Here is a 26,302-nt window from a genome sequence, read left to right on the forward strand (position 1 = left end):
AAGTCATAACTGTCAAACAGATAGAACTACTTAAAGATGAATGTACTATACATACTAAAATATTCCCAGAGATAACTATTGTGTCCTTAGTCTGTTTAAAAGTCTAGACTTCCTGGTAAAAAAACTTGTACAGCGCTGAGGTAGCTCCACGACATTCTCTTTTCAGATTAATTAAACTCTTCAGTCTCACCACCGTTACCAATGGATTTCTGTAAGTCCTTGAAAACCAGTAATTTCCCTTTTTTCCTTCTATGAAAAAAATGACAGTGACAAGAGTTATTTGCACTCCCTATTTTCTGAAACAAGCCTGAACATCAAGCCTTAAGAACTTTATCATGAGTTTTACTTCAAACTAAATTTTAAGAGAATGGCAGAAAGAATGGGAGCCTCAAGCAAAAGAATTTAGGCTTCTAATTCTTGGGTTGTCTTCTTACTTACCTAAGACAAGAAGTGGAAAGAGAATAGATTAGAGTTAGCAGCTGTTTAAGATTTGCACGTACTCTTCCACTCTTCCAAGAGGTCAAGGATGCTTTTCTGGCCCTCCCTCCCTCCACAAGCTGCAGCTTCCTTCAAAGCACATTCACCTGCTGTGCAACAGGAACACGAGCTCCATTGTGTTCCTCCACGGTTCTCCAGGGACTGCTGGGAGACAACCTGCTTGATGATGATGTCCTCCAGGGACTGTGGGGGATTCTTTGCTGTGTCAACTGGAGCACCTTCTCCTCCTTCTTGTCTCACTTTAGTATCATGCAGCTGCTTCTCATACTTCTTTTTTCCCTCACTTGTCACTGCCTATTCATATGTTTTGTACTTTTGACAATATATTTTCACAATGACTGATGGGCTCAGTTGCAGAAATGTGTCTTGCTAGAAAATTGGATACTATAGAAAACCATGATTTTACAGCAAAGAATAGTGGAAGTACAAATATACTGCTAAAGAACCGGAAAATTGACAATCATTCATTGTAATACGTCCCCTCATTTTGCCTTCTTTCTCCTTAAGATCTGGAAAGACTACTGGGCACTGAAAAACACTACAGTGTTGTTTCAAAGAAAAGACTTTTTTAGGATTCTAAGGCGCATGTTCCAATTGCTTGAGAAAATTGAGAAAAGGCACTTTGTCTTTTGTGATAAATATCATTAGCCAGTAGGGACAAAGTCTGACCAACAAGAGCAGATCAAAATCTGATGAGACCAAGCAATATACCTTGAGTGGCCAGGACAGAACCATTGAGTCATTGAATCTGTTGAATTGGAAGGACCCCATCAGGATCATCATCAGTCCAACTCCTGGCCCTGCCTGGGGCCATCCTTGAGAATCACACCATATGCCTGAGAGCAATGTCCCAAACTCAGACAGGTGTGATGGTGTGACCACTCCCTGGAAAGACTCTTCCAGTGCCCAGCCATTCTCTGGTTAAAAACTTTTTCCGGATACCCAACCTAAACCTCCCCTGACTCAGCTGCATGCCATTTCTTTGAGTCCTGTCTTTGTAGACCTCATTTGAGGACTTTCTAATACCAAGGTGATTCCGCCCCAGAGCAGAGCAGAGCAGAGCAGAGCAGAGCAGAGAAGAGCAGAGCAGAGCAGAGCAGAGCAGAGCAGAGCAGAGCAAGACAATCCCCTTCCTTGCCCAGCTGGTGATACTGTGCTTGATGCACCCCAGGACAGGCTTGGCCCTCCTGGCTGCCAGGGCACTGCTGATGCACATTCAGCTTGCCATTGGCCAGGAGCCTGGGTCCCTTTCTGCAGTGCTTCTCCCAGCCTCTTGCTCCCTCCCCAGTCTATACACCCACCAGGATTGCCCTGTTGCAGGTGCTGAATCCAGCACTTGCCCTTGTTCCACTCCATCTGGTTGGTGATTGCCTGTGGGAATCCTCAAAAACAGAGGGGTTTGGGAAAGCTGCAAAAGGAAGGCCTCAGAGACAGCAGAACTGTCATTGGAGCTAAGCAGTAGTCATAAGGTTTGTCAGCAGAAAAATTAGATGAGAAGTAGAAAAGTAAGGACAAATGGAACAATGGTCTGTGTATTAATGCTTGTCTAGAATAACTCCCTAAGCTACAGCAAAGTATATCTAGCGCGATGTTAGGTAGTTCTAAGCTTAATAATGGAGCTCTGTGCGTTGTATCTTAAGGCTTACAAGCAGGTCTTTTATTCGAAAGAAGCGAGCATCGTTCTAAGCCCAGGTACATGTCTTTATAGTGATTGGACAGAAGTACTGTCAATATGCTTTTGCTTTGTGTGATTGGTCAAAAAACTTTTCAAGTAAGTTGTAACATTAAGTTCTTTGTCTGCTGCTGGGGACGTGAGCTGCTGGCAGCTTCCCATTGTCATCACCATGTCATGAGACTGATGCTGGAAAAAAACCAGCTTGAGACGCCGTCCCCAGCAGTCCCGCCCCTTTTGTGATTTGTGCATAGACTCCCGGCCAGCAAGAATTGCCCATCTCTCCTATTTGGCAAGATCTCTCTGCAAGGTCTCTGTGCCCTCAAGGGAGTTAGTTCACAGCTCCTCCCAATTTAGTGTCTTTGGCAAACTGTCTTAATATTCCTTCAAGTGCTGTGTCCAGGTTGTTCAAAAGATGTTGAAGAGAACTGGCCCAATGATGATACTGTCTTAGCCACTGAAATAAGTGCTTCATACTTCCTCTTGTGCAGAAATCACAACAAATTTCTTTTCTATCCATGCAGATATCTTTTCTTATGCTCATGCTTTTTATCCCAACAGCAGCTGACACGACATTTACAGGCACAGCAACAGCACACTTTTCCTGCTCTTACTAGACTTAACAATTTTGCAACCGGTCAATCAGTGACCTTTGCAACTAAAGTCAGACCTTCAGCATTTCTCATTAAATGAATGTCTTCAGAAGAAAACTTTGCTGCCTACTCTGTACGACTGAAGAATAGATGATAATGAGTTAGCATCACAATCAGTTAAGTACAGAGCCTATACTTTAGCAGGGAAAAAATTAAAAGAAGAGCTCTTTTATGCAACAACTATCTGAGAAACAAAACAACTAGGATCTTCCACAGGGTTCCCTGCAGTAGAAATGTACTTGTATGAATGCAGAAGATAAAAGATGTGGTTTTGAAAGGCTATGTCCTTGCTAAGCTAAATTGGATCTCATCCTGTAGATGAAAGATCAAGGAGCTCAAAGCGGAGCTAGAGAGACATGTCCAGATAATGAGACAGAGCAAAGCATTTTCCAAGATAATTAAGCATTCTGGTGGACTGGCCAGTTAGGTTAAATCTGCCACACCCATTCACTTTCGGGGACTGAACTGTGGAGTGCTAAACCGTATCTGCTGCTGTGCAAAGTAAAAGAGATCCATCCAAATTGTATGGTTAGTGTGAACACTCTCACTCTCAATTGTAAAACACTTCATAAGCTATTAATCAGTCTTAGGAACAAAATGAAATAAAGCTGTTATGCCATCTGGGAATGGGAAAACATGTTCAAAATATTTTTTTCTCTATGCTTTCTTCTTTTTTCTTTTTCTTTTTTTCTTTTTTTTTTTTTTTTTTTTTAATCCCACATTATGTGATTGATAATTTCAACCATTCTGGAATGCTTTTAACAGATGAACCCAGCATAGTAGTTTTATTACAGGCTCTTGTCCCTTACATGCTTCAGGACAGGTTTGGAATATACTCCACAGTCAATTAGTGGTTTTTTATCTCTTTTCCCAGAGACAACTTTTAAAGGACTACTTAACCCCTAAAAATCATAATTTCTCTGGTTTCTCCAAGCTTTTTGAGAAAGCTGTTTTGGTTTTGTTTTGGTTTGTTGTTTGTTTTGTTTTATTGCATCATTCCTAATGTCTTCAGACCTACTACAAGAAGAAGTTAAAAATAGATCTTATTTGAAGAGACTGTTAAAGCTAATGAACTGCCAGTCTTGGTATTTGTATCTTTCTAAATCCTTTAAATTCCAAGGTTGCCTTCCTGAATCCTCAGTTACTTAGAAAACATTGTGTTTATAAAACAGACCCAGTTCAATTGCTTCTGCAAACTCACCTTCATTTTATAGGATTGTACTTCAAGAAATCTTGCTTCATTCAAACATTGAAAGTACAGATTTGACATCATCTGTGACCCTTCGATCTGTCTGAACTGTATTTCATTGTGTGAGTTTCTCAGTTGCTTCAAATAAGGACAGAATCTTTTCAATTTGCATAGCATGTTATCTGAAGACCTCCTGTCTGCTTTCTTCACTTGCTTTAATGGGAAGACAAGGGAAATACATTTTGAATGTTATCTTTTAGAGTCTACTTTTACCTACCAGTGTGCTTATATGGACTAGAACCAATGTCAGCTTGAAAGAAGGTATCGTCACGATCCGCTGATACCAAGGGGTTGGTTAACTGGTTGGTTGGTTAACTGATCTCGGAGTGCAACAGACAACCTGGAAAGGGGATTGCAGTATCAATCCAAACAAATGCACCTTTATAGAATGACCACAGCAAATGCCTGAAAGGAATCAGGGAGAGGAAAAGAATAAAAAAGAGGGGGAGAAAGAGAGAGGAGTATAGCTACCAAACATGGAGAGACTAAGTCCTCTTAGTCCAGCCGATAGAGTTTGCCTAGTCACGTTGGGAAGATCTCAAAGTCCTGGTTAACTCAAGGTTCTATTATAGTCCATTGCTGAGGGGGGAAACAGAATCTTGAAATGGCTGAGATACAATCAAGAAGAAGAAGAAGTCTATTGAAATTGCTGAGGGGGAAAAAGATATTGAAGACGGGTACAGACAGTCCATGTTCTCAGCAGGATAAGTCAGTATCAGCAGTGAGTGGGACCCACTGTTTCAGGACTGCTTTCTGGGGGAAACCAGTCTAGGTCCGGTGAACACATCTGTAGGCAACACTCAGCAGGCATCCTGCTTCAGTCAGGCCAGCACCCCTGCATCAGAATTACAGGTGTCTCAGTCTCAGTCCTTGGTAGGGGGGCTTCAACCTCGGTGCCTCACGCTGGTAGTGGAGATGAAGGATTTTCCATGGGGGGGCTACCAAGTTGCCCCAGCAAGTTCATCTGGCCAAGAGGTGGGAAAATTCCTGGTCTATTGTCGTGAAGCAGGTGCAAGCATATAGGCCGGGTCGCCCTTTGGCAGGCCCTGCTAGAAGCAGTCACTGAAGACACAGCTGTGAACAATCACTTGGCAGGCCAGAATTCTGCTCAGGGGCCTCAGGATTTTTGGTGTTCATCCATTACTGGCAGGCCAGAATTCCCATCGGTGTCTTTAGGGTCCCAGTGTCTGTCCTGGGAATGGTCGTGAGGCAAATGAGGGGAACTTTAGACTGTCTTTCACACGTATCAGAAAATCTATTTACTGAAATGGCCAAAAAGAATGCATAACATTTACAATTGAGGGGGAAAAAGAAAACCAAACTCAAACCGTTGGAGCAATATCATTCTAGAGAATGCCATGTCTCTATGAAAAATACAAAAAAATTTCTGTTTTCAAACGCACCCACAAATCACCATTTTGCATCTTTTTTGTTGTTGTTGTTGTTGTTTGTTTTAAAGCTCTGGCACTTATCTGATTCCTTTTTGAGTTAGTTCAGCTCATTAATCTAGTAAGAAAGCTGCTAAAATTAAACTGAAAAACCTATGGGGAACAGGATGCCACTTCAGCCATGTTGTAGGGAAGCATTAGGTCAGCCTTCTGTCTTGTAGAAATATGTCTGTCATATAGGAAAATCAATGTGTAGCACTATCTTATTTTGAACTTTCTCATTGCTACTGGGTTCCTGAATGATCAAGATGGTTTAAACCAACAACAGGCAGCCCTCTAAGATACTCCCCAAACTATTGCAATGGAATAACTTGATCAGGTGAAGAGCTCGCTATGCAAAAGCTGAATATGATGTCAAGAATGCTTTGTTGTGGATTACCATTGTTTGGGATCATTTATCCCTTACCCTCCCATGTAGGTATAGGAAAAAATTAAGAAACCACAAGGCTTTTACAGCTGTTCTTGTATTTTGGGATCGTAAGGACTTGGGTTGGTAAACAAAACTGTGGTGAGTTTTACTATTGACTTTATCGCTGTTTCACTTTGAATTAACTGCTTTGCATTTCAGCTTACCCATCAGTATAATGAGAAGAAGAATATCTTCCTTCCTGCCCAAAAGATGTTGAATTATGCCTGTGATGTCACGGACTTAAAGACGAAAACCATTGTGATTGAAAGGAAGTATTGGCATGCCACAAGGTAACTGGAGTGAGCTGTGTTTCCTCCTCAGCTTCACTGTGATAGTAGAATTTTAATTAGCAGTTCCAAAACTTTGTCTTAGCATAGTCTGGTGACATATCTCAGTAGAGCAGTGTCCTAGGGTGACTTTATGATGTTGTATCCCCAGCCATCTGTTCTGTTAATGCTGGATATTATATTCTCTGCCTTCAAGACTGCTTCTGAGAGCAAAGGTGGGGAGAAGAAGAAGTACGGAGTTTGTTATCACAGGCTGCACTCACTCTTCTAAAAGCAACACTGCTCCACATTCTGTGCTGCACTGTGTTGTCTGGGCACTGATGGAGCAGAACAGAGTGTTCTTTGCTTTTCAGTTGGTTTAGCTGGCTGAGGCAGAGTTTTCCCTGGACTGTCTTTTTTCTTTCCCTTTTCTTGGAACTGTTCAAACCTGCTCCAGACTGGGACCTGGAGAGCACTGAGAGCTTGCACTTTGTGGCCTATGGGGGCCTACTCTGGGCAGCAGCCTTTCCTAGTGCCGGAGGGATTGATAACAGAGCAAGCATCCACAGGAGAGACTTTCTGAATTTGTTGTCTCTTCAGAGCGGCAATTGAGTTTTGTCATCTGGTATTGTTCATTTTTTGTGCTGGGGGGTGCTTTCCCTGGTAAATAAACAGATTTTTTCCACTTCTCTCAGAGGAAATGTTTCCCAGACCAGTTGAGGGGAGGGGCCGTGTAGGTGGGCTTTCTGGGAGGGGCCCCCTGAGACATAAACTTTAAAGAAATTTAGGGATTTTAGAGGAGCTGAGGTTTTAGTTAGAGATAAGCCTTATTAGAGTTTATCAAAATAAATAGGTAGGCCTTGTTGAAGTTAAGAGTTAGTAGTTAACTAATAATTGATTGCTTGTCAACATCATGTTTGCTTAGCTGGGTTTATCATGAAGAATATAGAAACTCATAAATAGCTTTTAGGAACATAAGACAATTGTAGGCCACCTCTGTTCTGAAACCAATTGAAGATGGGGAATGGGAGTTCTACCAATGGGTTCATTTGTCATATTTGCATTGAAAATGTAGAAAGTTCAGAACCAGGAAGACTTCATTTATTTCCTCATTTTGGAACCCCTCCCCATGAAAGGGACCACCGATTCATTTTGAGGAACAAACTACGTGTGCTTAATAGCTTTTGAACTAATTACCATACGAAGTGAGGAATGATGGGATGTACCTAAATTATGAATATGTATTTGTCTTTTGGGTATTCAATACTTGTATAGATAAAAAGACTCTGTTATCACCTCTAAATCACAGTGTGTATTTGGGAGCTATCCCGCACGCTGCCCAGTGTTGCAATAAACATACACTTTCTAATTTTGAACTGTTAGAGAGCCTTGGTCCGTCACAGTTGGATATCAGTACTAGATCAATATTTTTAATAAATCACCCCTTCTTGAGGATTGCTGCCAAATTTGCCCTAAACCAAGACAAGCAGGATCTGCGATTTAGAGAATGATGGAATCACTTTGGTTGGAAAAGACCTTTAAGAACATTGAGTCTAAATGTAATTAGCAAACACAACCATCAAGCAATGTTTTGCTGTCTGAAGAGAACATGGTTTATCTGGTAAGCTTTGCAAGTATTTGTGTCATCACAAGCATGCATGTCCAATGCATTAGATGGGTATATAATAAGAAACCTGTGCAAATCAACAGAATGATTCTCAGGGTAGGATATTGGCATGTTTCATCCTTCTTCCCGACTTCTTCCAATGAATTATTTTTACAAAGTAATGATTGGAATTGTTACTCTTTTGACGGTTCTTGTTGTATTACTGACATTTTTGGCATAGGAATGCCAAATAGGCTAATTCACCTAGTTTTTCAGATAAAGACCAAGATTTAGTGTTGCTTAAGCTGGAGGCAGAAATATTTAAATCTTCCAGCCTCCTTCTTAGTACCTAATTTCTATTACAATATCAGTGCACAATCTTGTCCCTTAAGGTCCAGCTAGCTCAGTTTATACCAACAGGGTGACATTAGTAGGGCTCACGTGATGCTGCACACAGAAGCCCTCGGGGTGCACCTCTAGCAGACAGTAATTCATGCACTTGGACCATCCCAGTGCTGACTTTGGATCACCAGAAGAGTAGAACTAGAGAGATTTGATGGAGAGCTCTCTGGAGGAAGTGGCCTGAAGAAGACAGCAGAAATCCCATCTGTGTGTTTGTACAAATAACGTGAATACCATTTACAGAAAAAGATCTTCAAATGGATCTAGCTTTTTCTGCAGACTATTTGTCAACTATATGCATTACATGGACAGTTCCACTGAGCATCTGAAATACAGCTGCGTTTAAGTGGATTGATTCAGGGTTGGAAAGCGGTGAAATAAAGCTTTTCAGGAATAGCTGACATCCAAGTCCCGCAGAAATTTACCTATTTTTAATGTCCAGATGCTTTTTAAAATCATGGGTGACCATTTAGCTACCTAATAGCTTTAATCAGAAATACAAAGAAAATTTTAAACTCCCATCTTTTATAGCTTGAATATTTTTCTTTGTTTATTTCCTGGTTTCCAATTCAGGTCTACAAATCATATGATTAGGTAATGAGAACTCATGCTGTATAAAAATATTTCGTGCTATACTTCCAAGTCAAGGCCATGTTTTTCCCGGAACTGTTTAAAAAAATAAAATTCTATCTGGATTCTCTCTAGCCCACACTCATCATTATATAAAATCATTTAAATATTATATTTTGACTTTACATGGTGCAATTATATTCAGAAATCCAAGGCTCTATTGTTAGATTGTTTGTATGGTTTTCTGGCAATTCTAACTTCCCACAACCACTCTTGGCAGCTATATATTTTTGCAGCAAGGCATCACAGGGGTCTGTGAGAAGTTTGAATGTGAAGCAGAGCTAACATTAAAATACACGTGACATACTCGAAATATTTCACTTCCGAAAGTTACAGTTTGCTTAGATGGAAGGAAATATGAAATAAATAAACCTCACACAACATTTCTAAATCTTGGAAATCTATTACCTGAACTTTGAGTCAGTTTGCAGGACAGGACTCTGTAGAAATGCAAATGTGAAGTCCAAGGAATAGAGCAGAAGGTGTATTGGGCAGGGGTACAGAAGATTGCTCTGAAGGGTGATGTAAGCAAGATTGCATCCTATAAAGATAGCAGCTGCTTCTGCTGGTGCCAACATAGAGAATTTGCGCCACCAGCCTAGTTTTCTGGGGACATTTGACCTGTACACTCTTGAGGGCTTGTAGATGGGAATGAATGTGTCCTTTGATCTGTTTTTTTCTTTTGAATGTCTATGACCTGACTTGCTATTGTGTACTGTACTGTATCGTTTTATAAACAGACACGTTTCATCTGTTTGAAAGCTGTAGTTGAAAGTGAGCTTGCAATCATGAGTTGGCTGTCAAAAGAATTAATTTTCTGCTTTAAGCAAAATATCAATAGAAACATTCCATCCACTCCTATGATACAGATTCCTTTTGAATTTACAGGGTAATTTGCATTAGTGACTATACTGCATGTGCAATAAATACACCTTGCTTGGTTTCTAATGATGATAATAGTCCTCTTTGTATTACTCTAAGGATTGAACTCACCATCATTATTTTCCTGTTCTCATTGATCTGTAAAGGAAAAATAGTTTTGCATTAACCAAGGAGTAAAATGCATGGATTTAGCATCATTCTTGCAAGTAGTCCTCGATTCTGAAAATACCTCTCAGAAGCTGCATCAAATGGCAAAGCTAGACAGATGGCAGAATGCAGAACCTGCCATTTAGGATCAGGTACAAAATAACACCCAAGAAATTCTTCATGGATGCTGCATAAGTACAAAGACGCCGTTATTTAAAAGAGAAAAATAGTCAATGTGAAACGTGTTTGATGAATAAAAAGCTATGCTAATCAAGAGGCTACAGTGCCAAGTGTGCTACAAGGCTTTTTTTGTAATTAACATCATTCCCAGCATGAAAAAATACTATTTTTATTGTAGATTGCTTAAGAGTGCACAACAGTTTGGAAAAAAGTGCTTTGCTTTTTCTATTCATAGGAACTGTGTATCATGGTAAGAGATACTGTAAACAGGTTTTGGAAAACAATGTTATTTTGAAGATTCATTCTATTCAGAAATACTTCCCGTGAAAAAATTTGCTCTGCCTTCCATCCTGAAGACTCTTAAAGGAAAATGTCTTTGTTGCATTCTCTTCACACTAGTTCAGGAACTCAGTCTTACCTGCATTCTAATGCTTTTTTATGTTCCTGATGGCATGGCTTAGACATCCTTGTCTCCATTACCATCATGATTTCCAGATCAAGTGATGAGAATTTTTCTTCAGGATTGGTGAAGTTAAGTGTCATAACATTTTTGTCAAGTCAATTTGAAGGGGTTTTTTTGCCAAAGGAATCTCTTCCTTCCTAATGAAAACCATTGGCAATAGCAAACCTACTCAGTTTTTCAGGAAGTCAAATAATACATCTCCACTGTACAAGGTCCTCCGTTTGTTTTTTTTTCACCAGAAGAAAACTGCTGTTTTCTTCTTCTTCTTCTTCTATCACCTTAGACTTACTTTCTTCCAAAATCTTTTTAAACCTTTAGATTACTTTCACAGTGTGCTATAGCATATGTATTTGAAAAGACCATTTGTACATATTCAAATGGCTTACTTCTAATCTATTAAGAAATGGCTGTACTTCTATTAAGGAAACATAAAGGTGCAGTAATATTTTTTCTTCTACAAAATTTAAAAAGCCCCAACTATTAAAAATGATACCAGCAAATGATGTCTGTAAGACTGAGGCAGGAGACTTTTTTCCAGAACAATGTGCAGTTCTTCCCAATTCTATTTTTCCCTCCGATTACTTTGTACAAAAATAGTTTTACACAGTCTTCTAATAGTGGCGTGTTACTAGTGGGGTAGAGTATTGCCCTGCCAGCATTGGAATTGACTCGACTGTAGTTGTGTTCAAATTTGCTGATGAGACAAGGTTTTTTTGCTGAACGCACTTCAGCAAGCAAGAGAGCTTCTTAGTCTTAAGATGCTATGAGTCCCAGAAGAAGATGAATGAGGTGATGACATGCCTTGTGTTCTGAAGAGAGATCAAAACTTATTTCTGGGGTCACCCCCCCTCTTGGTACAGAAAGCACACAGAGGGCTTTGAAGCAGCACTTTCACCCTCTTTGCATTCACTAGTAAATCGGAGACAGAGCTTGCCCCAAGGTTTGTGCAAAAATACTCTTTTGATGCAACTCTTAACCAGACAAAATCTCTGGGAAAATTTGCAGTGGCAGAAAGCAATTTTCCCTTCCTGGGAAATCTACTGAAACGGTTCAGAAGTTATTCCCATTCCCTGTTGCTAACCTCTGCTGTCTAGCTGTCCGATATGTTTGGGACCATGTTGAAATCATTCTAAACAATGTACTGATGCCGCACTGTTGAGTAAACATAGGTCTTTTCCATAGGTGTCAGGGAAAAATATTTCTGTTGGTAAAAATGATAGAAAACAATACCAGCATGGCAGAAAAACAATTACATCAATAGAATGAAGATGCCCAGAATTCTTCTTTTGAAGTTACACACAGTCAATATTTTCTAAAGAAGGTTGTGAAACTTAATAAGGAGTACATTCCACGTGACTGGTGCACAAGTTCATGTTTCCACCTTACAAAATACATATTATTAAAAGAAAAATGTTCTGCCTTGTAGAAAAGTAACCCATTCGTAATTTGATCAAAGATAGGATTAGATCAAGTATTCCTACAAGACAGTAGTAGTACTAGGAAAAGCCTTTTGGCGTCTATTTAACTACAGGAAACTTGAGAAAGCAGAAGAGTGTCCTTCCCTGCTGCAAGCTGTACTTCCTATTTGCTAGTGCTGCTTCAACATTGTCTAAAGAAAACTTGCCAAAATAAGACTATTGTATACAAGCAACTGTAACTATCCATTCCGTTCCAGCTAATTTTAACTAGCAAGTATGAGTCACACACTCTAATGGAATATTCTAATGCATAGATAGAGCATACCTTCACTAATAAATGGGGACTCTGGAAAAAGGAGCAAATGCAGTTGAATTTCAGGGAAGGAAATTATTGGAGTGCTAACTGCAGTCCCTCGACTTCACAAGAAATGATGTCTGGTAATCCCAACCAGAAACATATAGAAATCCATTTTCAAATGGGTTGCATCTATGGTCCTCTGCTCTTCCTATATGAAGAAACTGTGGTTTGAATCAATCTTCAAAATAGTATGCCTAAAGACCTTAGATGCCTCCAATTCTTTTGTTGTTTTTTTTTTTTTTTTTCCAGAAGCAACTGTCTCAAAACCTTTTTAAAGCTGACATTTTCCCTTAAGATGCCATATTTTAAAAGAGCACCTTGTCATTTAACAGGGTATTCCAAACATCATTTACAAGTTTAGACTGAAAGTAACACTTTTCCTAGTAATCTTTCATTTTTTGCAGCTCAGTGCTAACATAGGCAGCAAAGAAGAGAACAGACCACAGCTCTTTCTGGAGCATCTTGAACAAATGCCCTTGCTTATGTTCTAATCATTCACTTCACCAAAAGACCTAATGATGAAGAAAAGGTTGTGAAAGCATTACTAGTAGTGCTACATGGCAATGTGCGGGTGTGATTTCTCAAGCAGAATTTGTATCACATAGATGATACTTGGCAAACAGCAAATGAAGGGGTTTTCTTCAGCTCTCAGACTGATGTTACATGTCAGTAATTTAATAAAAAGATAACAAGAAGAAGGTTATTTTTTAACATGTGAATTTAATTACACTCCTGCCATGGACATCTGAATCTTATGAATAGACAGTGTCTGATTTAGAAAAAAATAAAGAATTACCACAGTTTAAAGAAACATAGGATCATAAACCCTTTGCTGATGGAACGTAGCCTATTCATTGGTTGAAATGAAGCAGGTAGACAGGACATATGAAATATTTTTTTGTGCATCAAACATTTATTTTCTAAAGTGATGCTGACAGATAGTGAACTCACCAACTTAGATATTGCACGGTAGATAAGGGTACATAACTTGCTCCATCAAGTAATCCCTTGGAACCATCATCCAAGGGGATTTTCCCCTGCATCTGTGAAAATATGCCTACCTTTTTCACAATACTTCTGCAGCAGCATTGTTAGGCCTGATCAGCTGGTATGGAGAGGGAATTATCGGCAGCAAGGTGACTGGCCAGGGCAATTTGCTTCAATGGATTTTGATCTCCCGGATATTTTGCAGACCTGCTTCAGCCCTGCTTGTCAAACACAGCCTTTAAAGGGTGCCAAACAATTGTTGGTCTGTACTGGGCCATATGCTCTTTATTCTCTCCCTCAACTTCTCCATCGCCTCTCATCTGTTTCACATGAGCTATGTTCAAGGTCCACAGGCTACTTTTCACAGAATCTTCAGGCCTGATGCAGTAAGAATGATGACTAGAACACAGCTGGGATCAATTTTCCAGTTTGGATAAAATGCATTCTGCACACAAATCCAATGAGAAGGTGTTCCCCCTATGCCCAGAAAAACCTTCACTAGTACTAGTGTTCTACGTAAACTGCAACTTAGTCTGAAAGAAAAGCTTTTTTCTGAGAGTGTCTAAGAGCTTTGTATGAAGCACAGATATTTGATATATGCAATTTTGAATACCAGAGGAAAAAGAAAACGGCACAAAGCTTTTAATGGTGCTGGTTTTAATTTTAAATTCCATGCACCTTTTCAAAAAGTGTCAGCTCAAATGCCCATCAACATATTTTAGTCACCTGTAAGTCAGTATTCATATAAAATGTGATTCAAATCAAAAGAATTTCAAACCTTTCCTCAAAGTTTATATGCCTAGATTTAATACTTCTGGCACATATTAGATGAAAGGAAGACATTTTTTACTGTGGGGGTGATGGAACACTGGAACAGGTTGCCCAGAGAAGTAGTGGGTGTCCCATCCCTGAAAGTATTCAAGGTCAGGTTGGATGGGGCTTTGAGCAGCAACACAGGAGACTCTTGATGGTAGAGAAACAAAGTTTGAATCTAGAAGAAACTCAGATTGAAGTATAGGAGCAAGTTTTCCCTCAGCTCTTGGGGTAAAATCAAAGTGTTACAAAATTACCTTGATCTGTGATTTTCACTACTGTAACAGGTTAATGAAAACTATGCAGAAGATAGCAAATTTTAAAAGAGAGAAGAATTACAGCATAAAATACATGGGATGGGTTTCTACATGGGACAAAATCTCTGTATTTCCACACTTCCTCATGTTAGGATTTCATGAAGTGCCAAAGAAGGCGGCAAAATATCATTCAGGACATTATTTACTGGGGTTCAGCCTGGCCTTTAGTAGGAATTGGGTTTGAACATAATGCAGATATACCACACACTTTCCCTTCACTGAAAAATTACTGTTTACAATGAATAAGCAATGAGGATATAAAATTGACTGAAAGCATCTTAAAAAGGTAAAGTATTTCATTGTAAATGATCTGTGATCCAAATAGTTCTTCCACCTTAGTGAGGGACAAAAGAATTCTTCCATATCATGATGGTTTAAAATTGTATAAACCAATGTTTTCTTCTGAAAAGATATGATCTATTTTTTTCTATCTTTAGAAGAAAATATTCCTAGACATACAACACATGAGAATGAAGTAATTGTAAAGAAACAAATAATATGAAAATATTCCCTACATATAATTAAATGAAAAGCTGTGTTTTAAATAGGAAGTAGATATTAAACAGAATTTTTACACCAGATATTTGAATTGTTGCACCAGCTATTTTGCCCACAAAGAGAGGTATTTAGCATTTCGGTCTTTTCCAAGGTGTTCATCATCTGCTATGCTGACCTCTGCGTGGGCCTAGGTGTGTGTGGAAGGGGGGCATGTGAAGGGGAGTGTGTATGTTTGCTTAACACTTGTTGTGGCAGATTCATGCCTCAGCTCCATCATTTGTTTTAGAAACTTCACAGAGAGTGGATATGAAGTTTAATATCAACAAGAGATCAATTCCCAAATCATCCATTTTACCCTACCTTATAAATCATATGCTTTGTTGCATATTTTATCAAATATACTTTCAAGCCACACGGAGAAATGAGAATGTGGAGAATCCCTCCAATGTCTTGCAACTTTTATGCAAACAGAGTTTCAAGAAAGGATCATTTCTTTTAAAGTACATCTGGGACAGGCATGATGGTGGTGTCAAGCTGCTGGAGTTTTTGTTGCTGGGAGAAGTCGTACAAAAGGATTGGTTTTTACATTGACTAGTTACTGAATCAAGTGCATGAATACATTGGAAATTCAACTGGGGGTTCCTTTTTCTAGCAGATTACTTCTAGAACGAGCTTGCAGACTGAAGCTGACTCTTTTGCTCTCTTTTTGTTTCTTACCTATTTTCTTGGCTTCTTTACCACTATCTACACAATTTTGGAACTTTTTTCCCAACTAAAATTGTTTCATAGTCTGATAATTAGGATACATTTTTTACAAGGAATTTTTAAAAATCTTTGTTTGAGTTAAGAAGGTTAAGGACTAAGGTCTTTTTCTTACCTTATCAATATTGGGATGAAATTGATAAATAAAGACTAACTCTTTCTTTTTATTTTCAACCCAAGTAGATAGTTCCCATACATTAATACATTTTGTGGACCAATATTTGCCATTCTGATGTAAGTTGTCCCTTCTTAACAATATACATTCTGTGACTATGTTGACAACAGTATTGGTGAAGATCCTAACTGGTCTTAAACACACATAGGGAGAAATTTGCTCAGCCAGTGTCAGTCTTAAGCATGCCTATCAGAAGATCTTTCTATAGCTGGGGAATTTTCCCATGAAAGGGATTCAGTTATGGAAGAGACACTTATCCCAGAGTTTTGCATTCTTCTTGAGCACTACTTAAGGAACTTAGATCCCATGTCCATTTGGATCTCTCTCTGCACAGATCTTTGTCATGCCAGTGCTTGAAATGCATCTCTAAGAGAATTCACTAGCACAGAATGAACGAGAGTGGAAGGCGTCAGTGGGGCTCACCAGGTCCAACCCCCCTGCTTAAACCAGGCTACCTAGAGCCTCTTGCCCAGGATTATATCTGGGTGTACTTTTCATGTCTTCAAAGATCCAGGCTCCACAATCTTTCTGGGCAGTCTGTGCCGTGGTTCAGTCGCCCTCACAGTAAAAAATCATTTGCTGATGTGCAGAGGCAATCTCCTGTATTTCAGTGTGTGCCTACTGCCTCTTGTCTTTTCACTGAGCATCCTTGAAAAGACACTGGTTCCCTCCTCTTTGCACTATTCCTTCTGGGATGTATGTGTGCTGCCACCTAGAGAAATGTCAAAAACCTTCCTGAAGCCCAGGCAGACAATATTCCCTTCATCTACCGGGCAAGTTGATTCATCAGAGGAGTTTAAAAAGTTGTTCAGCATGAAGTTCCCCTGGTAAATCCATGCTGACTATGTTATTTTGACTACTCCTGACTACTCCTTCATGTGCCTGGCAATGCTTTCCAGCAATAGCTGCTCCATCAACTTCCTGGGGATAAAAATGACGCTGGCTGGCTGGCTTGTACTTTTCCAAGTCCTCCTAGTTGCCTTTTTCCAAGATGGGTGACATTTGCTTTCATCCAGTCTTTGGGCACTTTCCTCAGTCACTATGATCCATCAAACATCATTAGGAGTGGCCTCAGAATAACATCTGCTAACACCCTTGAGACCTGTGGCTGCATCTCAACAGGGCCTGTGGACTTCATGGAATACGTACCAATTCAGTGACTATGCCCATAAAAGTTTGCAGGGGATAAGAGAACGTATTAACAGGTACCTGAAGAGTGAGTGAAAAACTATGGAAGCAATCCAAAAGGACAAAGACTTGAGTTCCCTTTTCAGACAAAGCATCCTATCGTGGAGCTGAGCAGCTTTAGATCTAGGGAAGCTTCCCCTCTGAAAGGATGCAGAAGACATTCTTTTACCCGTATCCACTAATAAAATGTATTGACCATTCACTTGCAATACAAAAAAACTAAATTATTTCCAAAATTGTTGCCGCCTAACTAGACAATCATGTACTGGCTGGGTATTTGCTGCGGTGCTGGGGTGATGAGTTTGCCCGGCTCACGTTCAGCCCCGATCAGCGGCGAAGGGGCGCTTGAGGAGCCCGGAGCTCCTATCGCGCCTATGGGTCCCGAAGAGATCCACGATACGAGAGCGGAGGAGGGCGGCAAACGCAGGGAGGCGCAGGCAAGGAAAGAGGGACTCAGCCTTCAGGAAGGGTTGGCAGGTTTATTGGAGGAAGGTCGAAGGGGGAGAAAAAGCAGGGTGGAGGGAGAAGGACTGAGCACCGAACTGAGGGCAAATGACAGCTTATAAGGGAAGGGGGAGGGCCTGGGAGGGGCAACACGACGGCAAATGAGGGTATGAAAAAACTGATACATAGTTTGATGAACGTATGAGGCTAACAAATCAGCAAAAAACTGGGGAGGGGTCCCTGCCCTTGCCCAATCACTTGACACCCTGGGGAGAAGGTTCTAGAAGGAAAGGCAGGGCTGCCAAGTGATGGACAAAGGCCAGGGGTGGGGACAACAAGACACATCTGATGGATAGGGGAGGGGAAACATGATAGACAAATAACGATAAGAAATTGGGGATTTCCAGGGAAAGAGGGGGAAACTATTCAGGATGAACCAGACCAAATCAAACAACGTTACATCACACACCACCACATCTCCCCCTTTCGCAAACAACAAAAAAGAAAGGGGGGACGGGGGGACTAACTTATTATAAGTATCTGAGTTTATGTTCTCAAGGTTCGAACTCGCTGTCCTCATAGGGCAGTTCTTGGTCTACAGGCTCCATGCTATCTCCTTCGTCAGGGTCCTCCCAAGAGTTTTCTTCTGGTGAGTTAGGGGGTGCTTGGAGTCGGAGGACTTCCGGAGAGGAGAGGGCTCGGTTAATAAAGTTTTTCAGTACTTTCCATAGTATTGAGGCAGCGAGCAACACAAATATAAGTGAAAAACATAAATAAACGATTGGCTTCAGGATGGCCACTACCCAGTTTGAAAACCCCCACCCGCGGAACATGTCCCCCAGCCAGTCGGTAGTTTGCGCTTTAATATTTTCAAGATGATTTTGCATGCGCTCAATGGAGACTCTCGCGTCTTCAGCCCTGGATGAGAGGTTGAGGCAGCAGAGACCTTCAAACTCCTCGCACTTGTGCTGGTGTAACAGGAGGAGGAAATCGATGGCGGCTCTGTTTTGGAGCGTGGCTTGCCTCGTGACTTTCTCATCATAAAGGAGGTCCGTTAGGGCGGCTGACGTAAGATTGGCCTGTTTTACAACCCAACACTCTAGGCGGCCCAATTCGCCTAGTGACTTAGCGATCGCTACCCAAGGGAGTAAAACTGTGAGGGCAGTCGCTTTTGTACGGTCCCAATGTTCAATCACAGAGTCGCAGCCTTCATCTAGATTCTTTAGATCTCTTTTGGTACGTACCGAATTGAAGGTCGAGTTGAGGCTTGCGCTTTTATTTTGCCAATCCATAATATGGGTCAGGTTGGGTGTAAACAGGGACAGCCGGCCTAATGCACATGGTCCCCCGATAGGATTAGATGGGATTCCCGCCCAAGCTCGGTTTCCGCAAATTAAGAACAAACCATGGGGAAGGGTCACTGCTTTGTCGTTCGGGGAGGTGGCTAGAGGGATTTTTTCAATGCGTTTGCACCATTGGTTCGGGAGATAGGAGGCATTGGAGGGGTTCAACAAGGTCAGAGTGCGTGGATACTGGAGTGAGGCAGAGGGGGGGTGTTGGGAACCCGGGGCTTCTCTAAAATATAGAGGATTACCGGGGCTGGGGATATATCGAAAAATGAGGCAAACTGGGGCAAGTGCAGAGCCGAGCAAATGGAGCTCTGGAGGGTTCACCTCAAGAGTAGGTTGTAAGCGGAGGTGGTCTCTCCAGGCGTTCCAAAAAGCAGTGGGGGATTCCGGGGTAGTTCTGAAGGAGTAAATATAATTGAAAGGGGAGGGAAGCTGGGAAGGGGGGAGCGGGATCCCCACGAGGCAAGACGCCATCGGGTCTTCTGCTGCCGCCGTGTTCAGGCAAAGGTGATCTTGCCCCAGGGCTTCCGCGAGAGTCCGCCAAACATTAGGTTTCGGCTGGGGGAGAGTCCATGCAGAGCAGCTGGTGGTGAGCGTGGCCCAAAGGAGGTAGGTGGCAACTAGGTGTGTCTGGGACCGTGCCATACCTGAAAAACTAAAAAGAGGCAGCATCAGGGAAGGAGAACTGGGTTTTAAGAAACGTGAACTAAATATTCAAATGGTTCTGGCTCACCACTGAATAAAAAACAGATAGGCGGAAGAAGGGGGTCAGGGGGCTTTCTTCGGCGCCTCCAACTGGCGACACGGACTTGTTGCTCTTTCGCCCGGTGTTTCGCTTCCCTGGGCACAAAAGGCCGAACCCACTTTGAGGGCACCCACTTGGGACCAGAAGGAGTGAGAACGCAAGCGTACCCTCTCCCCCAGGTCACCAAGTCAAAGGGCCCCTGGGTCTGCCAAGTCTCCGGGTCCTTAATGAGGACCGGAGGTTTGGCTGTAGGTTGCAGCGCGTTGTGGCTCCCGAAGTGTCTAACCATGGGCGGGTTCAGGCTCTCAAAGGAACAGTTCAAAAAATTCAAAGTGAACATCGCCCTTGAGAGTCTGATGTGAGGGGGCTCTACCTTTGTGGTGGATTTCTGGTGTTCTAAAGTTTTCTTAAGGCTTTGGTGAGCCCTCTCTACCATGGCTTGGCCTGTCGGGGAATAGGGGATGCCTGTTCGATGTTCTATTCCCCATTGCTGCAGGAACTGGCGCAGTTCCCTGGACTTGTACGCAGGCCCATTATCAGTTTTGAGTAGCCTAGGGATACCCAGAACAGCAAATGCCTGAAGTAGGTGTTTTTCGACATCCGCTGCTCTTTCCCCCGTGTGGGCGGAGGCGAATACCGCGCCGGAGAAAGTGTCTATCGAGACATGAACAAAGCTCAACCGGCCAAAGGAGGGAACATGAGTGACATCTGTTTGCCACACTTCACAGCTCGAAAGTCCTCTAGGATTTGCCCCCAGGCCCAATGATGGAAGCTGGTGGGACTGGCACTGGGGACATGTCGCCACGATAGCTTTGGCCTGTTCGCGCGTCAGATTGAACTGGCGAACAAGGCCAGGCGCGTTTTGGTGGAACAGCTGGTGGCTTAGTTTGGCCTGACCGAAGCGATCAGGGAGCGGGGCCACCTGAACAGGAGCGGCAAGGGCATCAGCGCGCCTGTTGCCCTCCGCAATGAACCCCGGCAAGTCGGTGTGCGACCTTACGTGCATTACGTAGAAGGGCTGCTCTCGGTGGGAGACTAAATTTACAATTTTGGAGAGTAGCTCGAAAAGACGAACATTCGAGACGTCCTGGAGGATTGCTCCCTCCGCTCTGGACACTACACCGGCTACATATGCCGAATCAGTTACCAAATTGAATGGCTCAGAGAACCTCTCAAAAGCCCGGACGACTGCATCTAACTCAGCCACTTGTGGCGATCCTTCCACCACAGTGATGTCTGCCTCCCACCGCTGAGTTTGAGGATCCCGCCAAGTCATCACTGACTTGTGGGATGCTCCAGATGCGTCAGTGAAAACGGTCAGGGCATCGAGGGGTCTCTTGCTCTGTACTGACTTGATGGTAAAAATAAATTCTTGATTAAACAATTTATGGGCCGGCCGATCTATCGTAATTTGGCCCGTGTAGCTGTCCAAAGCTAGTTGTAAAAGTTCGTTCGTCTGAAGGACGTTCTCAAACATTGTTAATTTGAGGTGGCCCGTGCCAAATTTAATGGGAAGATGAATGCACGTCAAGTCCTCACCTGCCAGCTCCCTGATCCGTGATCTCGCTTTCCGGATCAGGTCAGCCACCAGCTCCAGTGGCGATGTCATTCTCTTGGACCTGTGGTGGCTCAGGAATACCCACTCTATAATCAAGAGAGGGTCCTTCGCCCCGCGGTCCTTGCTCTTCCCGATGACTCCGTCCCACTGGAAGAGCATGCCGTGAAGGTGTGGCAGTTTTCCCAAAACAATAAAACGGAATGGCAGGCCCGGTTGGTACCGGTGGGCCTGCCTGGCCGAGATTAAACTCTGAATTTTCTCCAGAGCGGTTTTGGCCTCCGGGGTGAGGGTCCTGGGAGAACTCAGCTCCTCTCCCCCCTTCAACAAATTGAAGAGAGGGGTTAGGTCTTCCGTGGGAATACCCAACCAAGGTCTCACCCAATTTAAAGAACCACACAGTTGGTGGGCATCTGCTAGGCTTCGGATATTGCTTTTTATTGCCAATTTTTGCGGAACAATGGTCCGCTTGGTAATTTCAAGGCCAAGGTACCGCCAGGGTGGCATCCTTTGAATCTTTTCCTGCGCCAGCTCAAACCCTGCAGCAACCAACGCAGTGGTTGTTAGGTCAAGCGCATGAGCCAACAGGTCGTCGTCTGGCGCACAAATCAAAATGTCATCCATATAATGATGGATGACGGCTGACTCCACAGCTGCACGAACAGGGGTCAGCAGGGAAGCGACGTACCATTGGCAGATCACCGGGCTGCACTTTAAGCCTTGTGGCAATACTGTCCAATGGTAGCGCTTGCCTGGGGCTTCACGGTTGATGGATGGAACCGTGAAGGCGAAGCGCGGCGCGTCATCGGGGTGTAGGGGAATTTGGAAAAAACAATCTTTTATGTCAACAACTGCCAAATTCCAATCTTTAGGGAGCATCGCAGGGGACGGCATCCCTGGTTGGAGGGGTCCCATATCTTTAATAACTGCATTAATTTGACGGAGGTCATGCAGGAGTCGCCATTTGTCTTTGTTGGGCTTTTTAATGACAAAGATGGGAGAGTTCCAAGGCGACATGGACTCTACTAAATGCCCTTTCTGTAGTTGTTCCTGCACGAGCTCGTTGAGCGCCGCTAATTTTTGTTTGTTTAGCGGCCACTGCGCCACCTGTACTGGTTCATCCGAAAGCCAATCCAGCTTCCAGGTGGGGCGCTCAGCAGTGGTCGCTGCCCGAAAAACCTGGGGAGCCACTGGTAGGTCAATTCGGGCTCCCCACTGGGCCAAGAGATCCCTCCCCCACAGGGGTTCCGTATAATCTAATACAAACGGACGAACAGAAGCCAATTGTCCGTCGGGCCCCGTAATTTGTACGATGCCTTTCGATTGCCTCGCCAATTGAAGCCCTCCTACACCTCTGATGTGGCCAGGGACGCTTTGCAGTTCCCAACGCGACGGCCAATCCCGAGAGGGAATAACCGTGACGTCTGCCCCTGTGTCCAGCAAGCCGCGTAGTGCGACTTGCTCTCCCCCCTTTTTTAATTTACAAATAAGTTTGGGCTTTTCATGCCCAAGGGCTTGAGCCCAGGCTACTGTAGGTATGTTTGAGGCCTGGGCCGCTGATTGAGGTTTTATAGATGGTAAAGTGGAAACAGTGGATGGTCGTGGCACGACGAAGAATTGGGCTATTATCTGCCCCTTCGGTAGGAAGAGCGGGGGGTGGACACAATGCAGCATGAGTGAGATTTGTTCCGAGCCAGCGGGAAGCAGGCTCGGGACAATACTCACTTCTGGTGGGGTCGCCTTTGTGTCGCCTAAGACGAGGAGACTGTGGCTTTGACGTTCCCAGTTTGTTAGACCCTCCGGGAGGACAGCAACGTGGTGGAAACCGGCGGAACGGAGATGTAATGGTTCCGCAAGCTGCAACCTACGGGAGGAAACACAGGATGAAAGAGCATGAGTATTAGTAGGTGGTGTTTGTGTCAGTCCGGCATGAAGGTCAAGTCCAGTTGGAGGCATTATCTCACTGTTCTCCCTCTTCTCCCGCCAGGACGGATGGTGTAAACAGGCCTCCGCATTTGTGTCCTGGCGCAGGGGGCCGCTGCGCTGTTTAATTAGTTTTTTTGAACAGTTTGCCCGTGGGTCCCCTGCACGGACTTTTTAAACTCATAAAATTGTTGTTTGAGGGGACATGCGGGCATCCAGTGCCCCAGCTTCCCACACAGATGGCACGGTGTGGCTGGAGGCTTGGGCACCGGGGCTGATGTTGGTGGCAGTGGCTGCGCGGTAGTGGGACAGACGTCGGTGGTAAATGGGGGCTCCTCGACGGCGGCGGCGGCAGGACGAAAAGGTGTCTTCAGGCGGGAGGCTGCGGCAGGTGGTGGTCCGGTACCTGATGGAACTAATACCTTTTTCCCACACACCAAAAGCATGTCCCGCAGGGTGGGAGCTGGCTCCAGAGGGAGGCTGTTGATTGCATCTTTGCAAGCCGAGTTGGCATTGAGGAATGCCATCTCCTTTAACAGCTCGGCTTGCAAGTGTTCTCCTTCAACCTGATAGTTAATGGACTTTCGGAGCCGCTCCACAAACTCGAGGAATGGTTCCTCGGCACCCTGCAGGACTTTGGCATATGGGACCTGGGGTGTGGCCGCTCGCAACCCCAAGAAAGCTTTCTCAGCCGCCCGGGCAGTTTGCTGCAGAACCTCTACGGGTATGGCTCTGACTTGGGCTGCTCCGTCACTCCAGTTCCCCGTCCCAAGCATATGGTCAATGGAAATGACCTCTCCGTCTGCACTCGTCCGGGAGTTCGGGGAATCCCATAGGGACGGGAGCACCTTCAAGGCTTCCTTTCTCCACGCTGCCTCCCAGAGCACTTGCTCGGTGGAATTGAGGAGGCAGCGGAAGACTCGGCGGAGGTCGGCAGGTGTAATGACCGACTCCGCCAGGACGGCCTGAAGGAGTCCCCGAAAATATTCGGAGTCCCTCCCGAACTCCTTCTGTGCTTTGCACAGCTCCTTCATGGACGAGTGAGAGAAGGGGACCCATTGAGCCAGGGTTGTCCCATCTCCCGCGGGATGAAAAACGACCGGGGCTGCTGATGGGACTGCAGACAGCTCCGGTCCTCGGCTCGGGACCCCCCCCCCGCTAGCCCCCAGAGCGTGGGAACCGGAAGGGAGGGCGTGGGAACCGGGAGCGGGGGAGGGAGGGTCCCGGCGTGGGAACTGGAGGGAGGGTTCTGCAGCAAAGTGCCTCCCCTTGTGGGAGGGGCCCCATGACGTCGTTGCGGAGGCGGGGGGTGGTGGGAGAGGAGGGGAAGGGGGAGGAGTTGCAGGGGGTGAAGGCGGGGGAGGAGGGGGAGGAGTTTCGGGAGCAGGGGGCGGAGGAGGAGGGGGGGGAGAAGGGGGAGGGGGAAGGGGAGGGGACGTGGGAGGAACCCGCGAGGGGGGAAGGGGAGGGATTTGGGGGGGGGCTCGGGAAGGAGTGGGGGAACTCTGGGAAGGAGAAGGGGGTTTTTTAGGATTGAACACGCGGTCCCCTCCATTTCGGGATGATTTGACGCCATCTTGGCGAGAGGACCGCGGAGAACTGAAACGAACCTTGGGTTTAACAACTGGGGTCGAGGGGGTGCGGAAAGAGGGAGCAGGAACAGTCTCCTCCGGAGGTTGGCCAGACCTTCGGAGGCTCGGGGACCGGGTCGCCCGCGAGGAACTCAGGGACGGGTGACTCCCTGGCGCGGGGCTGTCGCGGGCTGCTCCCCGCAGGGACTCGGTTCGGGAAGGGGGGCGCGAGGAACGAAGGGCAGGTGCATGGGGACGGGGAGAACTGGGGTATAACTGGGGGTCCGCTGGCTGAGTCCGGGAGGAGGGTTTAACAGTGAGGGCAGAAATCAAAAGGGATATTAAACAAAAATGGCTCTGAAAGGATTTGCCGCCAGCTTGGATCTCTCTCTGAAGGCGGGATTGGACTCGCCTCAGGAATTTGGGATCCCGAACTGACTCGGCATTTAAATCGGGGTAGGTATGGGTCAGCCAGCGGACTAAACTTTTAACTTCCCTTTTATTAAACTTATAATTCCCACCCCCCAGGGTACCCACAACTTGGTAAAAAACCCCTTTCTGAGTGGCCGACAGTTTAGCACCCATATTTGCAGATGGAATACGCAGGGGTCAGCCACTCGCTCTACCGCTAGCAACAGGAAAATCAAAAGGAATCTAAAATAAAACTAAACGGGGTCCCCACTGACCCTGACCTCCCCCTCCCACTGGCCGAGGAGAGGACCGGGATGCTTATGCCAGGTTTTCCGTGAGGTCAGGTGGTGGGCTGTACAACACAGCCAAGAGACTCACCCGTCAGGGGGACGAACCAAGGCTGCTGCTAGCGGGAGCTGCCTGCGCCGAAGGCGGCCTCTTTAGGGTGCGCTGAGAGGGTGTCGCCTTCTTCTCTCCGGAGCACCGCACCTCCCGAAACGAGGGCGTGCTACACGGAGAGCGGTGAGTCGCCCAAAGGATTAGAGCAATCCAACCCGCGCGTCGCGGGACTCCTGTTCCGAGATGCAGTCCTCCGAACGGTGTTCAGGATCCGCAGACTGCCTCAGATGCAGGGGTCTTCACGCCACGCGTTGGGCGCCAAACTGCTGCGGTGCTGGGGTGATGAGTTTGCCCGGCTCACGTTCAGCCCCGATCAGCGGCGAAGGGGCGCTTGAGGAGCCCGGAGCTCCTATCGCGCCTATGGGTCCCGAAGAGATCCACGATACGAGAGCGGAGGAGGGCGGCAAACGCAGGGAGGCGCAGGCAAGGAAAGAGGGACTCAGCCTTCAGGAAGGGTTGGCAGGTTTATTGGAGGAAGGTCGAAGGGGGAGAAAAAGCAGGGTGGAGGGAGAAGGACTGAGCACCGAACTGAGGGCAAATGACAGCTTATAAGGGAAGGGGGAGGGCCTGGGAGGGGCAACACGACGGCAAATGAGGGTATGAAAAAACTGATACATAGTTTGATGAACGTATGAGGCTAACAAATCAGCAAAAAACTGGGGAGGGGTCCCTGCCCTTGCCCAATCACTTGACACCCTGGGGAGAAGGTTCTAGAAGGAAAGGCAGGGCTGCCAAGTGATGGACAAAGGCCAGGGGTGGGGACAACAAGACACATCTGATGGATAGGGGAGGGGAAACATGATAGACAAATAACGATAAGAAATTGGGGATTTCCAGGGAAAGAGGGGGAAACTATTCAGGATGAACCAGACCAAATCAAACAA

General features: G+C 44.9%; 1 protein-coding gene and 1 long non-coding RNA gene across 2 annotated transcripts; one reads left to right on the forward strand and one right to left on the reverse strand.

The window, feature by feature from the left end:
* Nucleotides 1–3,530: 3,530 nt before the first annotated feature.
* LOC118700903 (uncharacterized) lies at nucleotides 3,531–8,907 on the forward strand. The gene is made up of 2 exons (XR_004982358.1): nucleotides 3,531–6,219; nucleotides 6,368–8,907. It is a non-coding gene; the product is annotated as an uncharacterized LOC118700903 (long non-coding RNA).
* A 9,112-nt stretch (nucleotides 8,908–18,019) lies between these two features.
* On the reverse strand, nucleotides 18,020–26,285 carry LOC118700904 (uncharacterized). Its single transcript, XM_036405480.2, has 2 exons — nucleotides 25,398–26,285; nucleotides 18,020–19,469 (listed from the first exon to the last, which is right to left on the reverse strand). The coding sequence occupies exon 2, from the start codon at nucleotides 19,457–19,459 to the stop codon at nucleotides 18,020–18,022; it is 1,440 nt and encodes a 479-aa protein (XP_036261373.1). The 5' UTR covers nucleotides 19,460–19,469; nucleotides 25,398–26,285.
* Nucleotides 26,286–26,302: the final 17 nt, after the last annotated feature.

Source organism: Molothrus ater, unplaced genomic scaffold, assembly GCF_012460135.2.
Source record: "Molothrus ater isolate BHLD 08-10-18 breed brown headed cowbird unplaced genomic scaffold, BPBGC_Mater_1.1 matUn_MA500, whole genome shotgun sequence".
NCBI lineage: Eukaryota > Metazoa > Chordata > Aves > Passeriformes > Icteridae > Molothrus > Molothrus ater.

What these genes read in the sequence shown, in the direction of transcription:
- LOC118700904 (XM_036405480.2), bottom strand. Translation starts at nt 19,459, where the DNA reads ATGGCACGGTCCCAGACACACCTAGTTGCCACCTACCTCCTTTGGGCC.